The sequence below is a fragment of the Plasmodium gaboni genome, chromosome 13 (genome assembly GCF_001602025.1).
Source record: "Plasmodium gaboni strain SY75 chromosome 13, whole genome shotgun sequence".
Classification (NCBI taxonomy): domain Eukaryota; phylum Apicomplexa; class Aconoidasida; order Haemosporida; family Plasmodiidae; genus Plasmodium; species Plasmodium gaboni.
The window spans coordinates 2,272,056-2,278,153 of record NC_031493.1 but is presented as its reverse complement, the minus strand read 5'-3'; the positions used below and the strand labels follow the sequence as shown (position 1 = coordinate 2,278,153).

At 18.8% G+C, this 6,098-nt stretch overlaps 2 protein-coding genes across 2 annotated transcripts; both read right to left on the bottom strand.

Moving 5' to 3' along the window:
- Positions 1-210: 210 nt before the first annotated feature.
- PGSY75_1364600 (putative aldehyde reductase) lies at positions 211-2,784 on the bottom strand (the record flags this gene model as incomplete). Its single annotated transcript, XM_018787666.1, has 1 exon — positions 211-2,784. One exon carries the CDS (start codon positions 2,782-2,784, stop codon positions 211-213), a length of 2,574 nt encoding a protein of 857 aa, XP_018640408.1.
- A 1,170-nt stretch (positions 2,785-3,954) lies between these two features.
- On the bottom strand, positions 3,955-5,484 carry PGSY75_1364500 (putative exosome complex component RRP45; the record flags this gene model as incomplete). The annotated part of the gene is made up of 1 exon (XM_018787665.1): positions 3,955-5,484. The coding sequence occupies one exon, from the start codon at positions 5,482-5,484 to the stop codon at positions 3,955-3,957; it is 1,530 nt and encodes a 509-aa protein (XP_018640407.1).
- Positions 5,485-6,098: the final 614 nt, after the last annotated feature.

Here is a 6,098-nt window from a genome sequence, read left to right as displayed (position 1 = left end):
AAAAAAAAAAAAAAAAAAAAAAAAAAAAAAATATAAAATAAAATAATAATAAATAAATAAATAAATAAATAAATAAATAAATAAATAAATAAATAAATAAATAAATAAATAAATAACAAAACAACAAAATTACAAAAAAAAAAAAAAAAAAATTAAATTAAATTATAAAGAAATAAAACAATATATTATTTCATTCACAATATTTTTATTTTATTGTATTATCCTGATTGGATCTCTAAATTTCCAATGTAAAGCATTTATCTCCCTTTCTAACTTATCAGTAAACAATACTTCGTTAGTTAATGAATATAAATTTTCCCTCAATTGTAAAAAATCAGAAACACCAATAACAGTTGATGTTATAAAGGGTCGTGTATATACCCATTTCAATGCAGCTACAGTTAAATTTGGGAAATAATATTTCTGACTTAAATAATATAATTCTCTAATAATATAAGTAGCTATAGATCCTCTTAATCTTTTCATATAGGAAGGAAATTTTTGCATTCTTCCTTTTGTAGTATAATCAGTATATTCTAAATATTTTCCTGTTAATATACCAGCACATAAAGGCGAATAAGCTAATATAGAAATATTCGTATTTTGTGGTCTACATATTTCTGGAAATCCTTTTTCAACATCATTTCTACATAATAAATTATATTCTAATTGTATAGATACTGGTGGTGATATATGTAAATGTTTACATAATTCATAAAACTTTAGAAGTCCAAATGGGGTTTCATTACTTAATCCCCATTCTCTTATTTTTCCTTTTCTTTTTAATTCATCTAATGCTTGTAATTGTTCAATAAAAGGTATAAAATCATCATAATATTTGTTATAGTCATATAATACATGACTAAAATCACCAGATGATTGATCAGGATAATATCTATCTGGCCAATGTAATTGCAACAAATCAATATAACTTGTTTTTAATCTTTTTAAACAATTATCAACACTATTTATTATATTTTCTTTATTTAATGTTATCAAATTAGGATTATTAGCTAATCTTTCTTTTTCATATTCTTCAAGTTTATCTATTTTCTCATAATCTTTTTTTAAATATAAATCTTCTTTTTCTTTTAGTTCTTTTAATTTATCATAACCATTCTTATTATCTTCTTTGTCAAACATATTGCTATTATTATTTCTATGTGAATATTCTTGCGATTTCCCGTTCTTTATATAATGCTCTTTATTATAATTATTGTCATTGTATATATCCCCATTTTTTTTATTTAATATATTTTTTTGTTCACTCTTTATTTTATATTTTTTCATCCAAGGCAGTTTATCAGTACGACCACATATTTTAGTAGCTATCACAAATTTGTGCCTATTGGCCTTACCTTTGGCTTCTAACCAATTTCCTAAAATTTCTTCTGAATGTCCATAATAATTTTCGCTAGCTGGCAATGGATATATTTCAGCTGTATCAAAAAAGTTCACTTGAAATTCTTCAAATGCATAATCAAATAATTCATGTGCTAATTTTTCATTAACATAATTTCCAAAATTCATGGTACCTAAACATATTTCAGATACTGCTAAATTACTGTTACCTAAATAATGATATCTCATACTAGGTTTACCTTTATCATTTTTTTTAATACAATATAATTTACTATATTTTTGTGGTTCTATTAAATTACCATATGGATATTTAACAAATCTCCAAGATTCGAAACCTAAAGGTTCTCTATTACAACCTGAAGTCATAACATCACTTAACATTGGTTGTCTGAAAATATCATTATCTAATTTTTTCTTTGGTATTATAATTTCTTTACCATAATATCTTTTATCTTCTTCTAAATCAGATTTATATGGAGGAGTTTCATGTACTGTATTTTTAAACATTTTATAATAATTTCTTCTTTTATATTCCCAATAATAATTTCTTTCTTTATCATAATATGTTAATATATAATCATATGTTGGATTATCAAAATCTGCTTTTACTAATTTTATATTTTTATTTTCTTCATATTCAAAAGGTAACATAATCCAATCATCATCTTTAATACCTTGTTTTTTAATATCGAATGATTCTTCAAAATTTTCTTTAGCTTTTTTTAATTCATCTTTATTCCATAGATTTTTTATTTTTTCATAATTCTCTTTATCAACAATATATATACCTTCTTCTAAATTATATAATCTATATTGAATATCTACACCTTTGATATTTACTTTTTTCAATTCCATTTCTTCTACATATTTATATGTAACTTCATCTGTTCTACTTAGATTCTTTTTCATATTTTCAATATACGTTTTCTCATTCTTATTATCTAAAACGATTTTGTTCTTTTCATTCATATTGTTAGTGTAAGAATCTTTATCACAATAATCATTCCCTAATTTATTTAATAAATTTCCATCTTCATTTCCTAAATTTTCTGAATTTCTATTATTTTTATCATCATATATATTGTATATATTGAATTTAGTTTTCTTCTCTTTATATGTACAACCTTTTAAAGAACCATTTATAATATTTTTAATAAAATTATATGTTCTTGGTATCTTTATTTTTTTTATCATATAATCATCTCTATTATAATATATGTTTGATAAATTCCTTCTTTTATTTCTTTTTCTTCTTGAAAAATTTAATTTTTCATCTTCTCTTAAATGCTTATATTTAATATCTTCATTTTTATCTATAATAAAATGATAATTGATTTTTCTTTTTGAAAATGAATTATAATTTATACAATTAATTTTCATAAATACAAAAAATAACAAATACAATATAACCAATCTGGGCATTGTGCCGACTGGTTTTCTTTAATAAATAAATAAGGTCTTTACTTTTTTTCAAAGATCAAGAAGGTTTATCGTATTTACTTTTTTTTCAAATAATAGTTTTTTTAATATTACATTTTTTAAACATATACACATTTAAAAGGAAAAAAAAAAAAAAAAAAAAAAATACATATAAATATATATATATATATATATATAAATTTATTTATATAAATTATACCTTTATTTGTCATTCCTCCCATTAAGCCCTTATATTTTAAATACTTTCCTTTAAAAATAAGGGTATATATTTCTTTTATAAATTATAAAAAAAAAGCAAAAAAAAATTATATAAATATTATATATTCAAAATTGTATTAATGTTACCAAAATAAAAAAAGTGAACTAGCAATAATGTGTTTCTTTTTTTTTTCTTTTTTTTTTCTTTTTTTTTCTTTTTTTTTCTTTTTTTTTTTTTTTAATATAATTTAAAACAAAATGTTGTGTATATCTAATAATATACAAAAAAATTTGCAAATATAAATAATAAAGGTTAAATAAAAAAATAAAATACAAATATGTATCTTTTTCCTTCTTTAATATTATATTATCTAATACAGAAAAAATTTTCAACTTGAAAAAAAAAGAAAAAAAAAAAAAAAAAAGAAATTATTAAAAAGAAAGTCTTAAAAAAAAATTAAAGATAAGGATAATTCAAAATAAATATGATAATTATTAATATATATATTATATATATAATTTTTTCATAATGTATAAAAATATTTATAACTTTATATGGATTAGCAATTAGATAGAATTATTTATATATATATCAAACACATTTATTTAAAAAATTTAAGAATATATAAAAAAATTTAAAAGATACACTTAAAAAAATTTTTTTCTCATTATTTTTTTATTTGTTTGTTATTTAATTTATAAAAATATTTATAACTTTATATAGATTAGCAATTAGATAGAATTATTTATATATATATCAAACACATTTATTTAAAAAATTTAAGAATATATAAAAAAATTTAAAAGATACACTTAAAAAAATTTTTTTCTCATTATTTTTTTATTTGTTTGTTATTATATTTAAAAAAATATATACTATTCAAATGATAAAAGTATAAAAAGTTATATATATATATATATATATATATATATATATTTATATTTTTTTTTATTTTATTTTTTCTTTTTTAAATTTTGATTAATGGCAACGGAAAAATCAATATCTGATGATTCGTCACTTCTTATGGTTGAGACATCATCACTTGACTCTTGTGAGTTATCATGCTGTTCACAAATATCGTTTTGATTATCAGAGAAATTATTACTTTTATTATGACCTTTTGTAAATGAATTTGAGAAATCGATAAGTTCTTTTTTGAATGTTTTATTTGCTTGTTTGTTATACTTATTATTATTATTATTATTATTATTATTTGCATCATAATGGTTATCCAAAAATTCTTGTCTTTTTATTATTGCTATATCTTTAGGATTTAATAAATTAGTATTTTTCATAGGATCAATAGAATTCTGATTATTTATATTGTGTTTATTTATATTTATATTTTCATTAGTATATCTTTTATTATCTTGTTCATTAAAATTATGATACTCATTTAGATTACCTTCTCTATTTAAGGTGTATATATCTATTGCATCTTCATTATTTTCTTGAAGTTTTACATTCATATTATTTAGACATTCCTGTACTTGATTATATTTTATGTATTCTTCAATTTTTTTTATAGTATCTTCAAAAATTTGGGAATTTTTTGTATATCTTTCTAATGAGATATCTGGTTTAAGTTTAAAAGAATTATCATATTTAATGGTTACAGGAAGGGATGAGTATTTAACATGTAGATTTCTTTTATTTAGATAATTCCTTATATTTTTGTCCTCTTCTAAAGTATCTTCTAATATTTTCAAAATTGTAAGTATTCTTTTTTTGGCTATTTCAATAGATTCCATAATATGTGAACAAGCTAAAGGTATTCCCCCTGGTTTTAATAAACTTATTAAATTACCATTTTTATTTAATGCAATAGATATTTTAGAAGACATAAATTCTTCTTCATATAAACAAGGATCGATTAAACAAACATCTTCTTCTTCATAAAAAGCAAAGGTAGTAACAATTGGAGAATTTAATATTGATAAAGGAGAATAATTTATGTCTTCTTTATCTATTATTATATTTCCATTTTTTATTACTTTAACTTGATGATTCTTAAAATGGACTAAACCACAATAAGCTGATAAATAACAAGCATCTGTTAAATTCCCATCATTTTCTATAACCATAATATTTATATATATACACCATACTTTTTTACCTGGAATAATACATAAAGATTCAAAATTTATTATATTACTAGTTTTTAATACTCTATCTATAATATTTTTTATTTCTAAACATTCATCACTCATATTATCATTATTCTCATTTTCATCAATAGAATTATCTATATCTAAATTTATTTTTAACATCCCTTCTTTTAATTTCCTATCATGTGGTTTTACAATTTCACTTGTTATTTTACATATAACTTTTGTATAACCAATTGTTATCTCTACATGACCATAATCCTTTAAAAAATTTATACAAACATTTCTAGAATCTTCAAAAGTACGCCCATCTAATCTTATATTCTTTTTTATATTTTTCCAAAAGTGATTAACATTATTGTTACAAATTATCATTATAATGTACTAAAATATATTATATTTAAATATATATATATATATATATATATATTTAAATTTATATAATAATAGGGGGAAAAAAAAAAAAAAAAATATTTCTATTTGCTAATATTCCATCTGTATGTATTTTTTTCAATATAAAAATATAATATTAAATACGCTTTTTATATAAAACTAATATATGAAATAAATACATTAAAAATAAACATATATTTTTTTGAATAAATATAGAGAAATCAAAATGGAAATTGTTACTTTCTTTTATTAATCATATTGAAAAAAAAAAAAAAATATAAAAATAAAACATACATATAATATATATATATATATATATATATATAATTTTATTTATAATTTATCATTTTAAATGTTACTTTATGTTGACTATATTTAACATATTTAAAATTTATATTTAATATATATCATATAATATTAAAGGAGGGAGAGAACAATTAACTATAACATAATGATAAATTATATATATATATATATATATTTTAAGTTTTTCTTTCTTATATACCAAAATTTAAATGTTACAGTATATATATATATATATATATATATTATATTAATTAATAAAAAATAAATACAACATACAATTATATTCATCA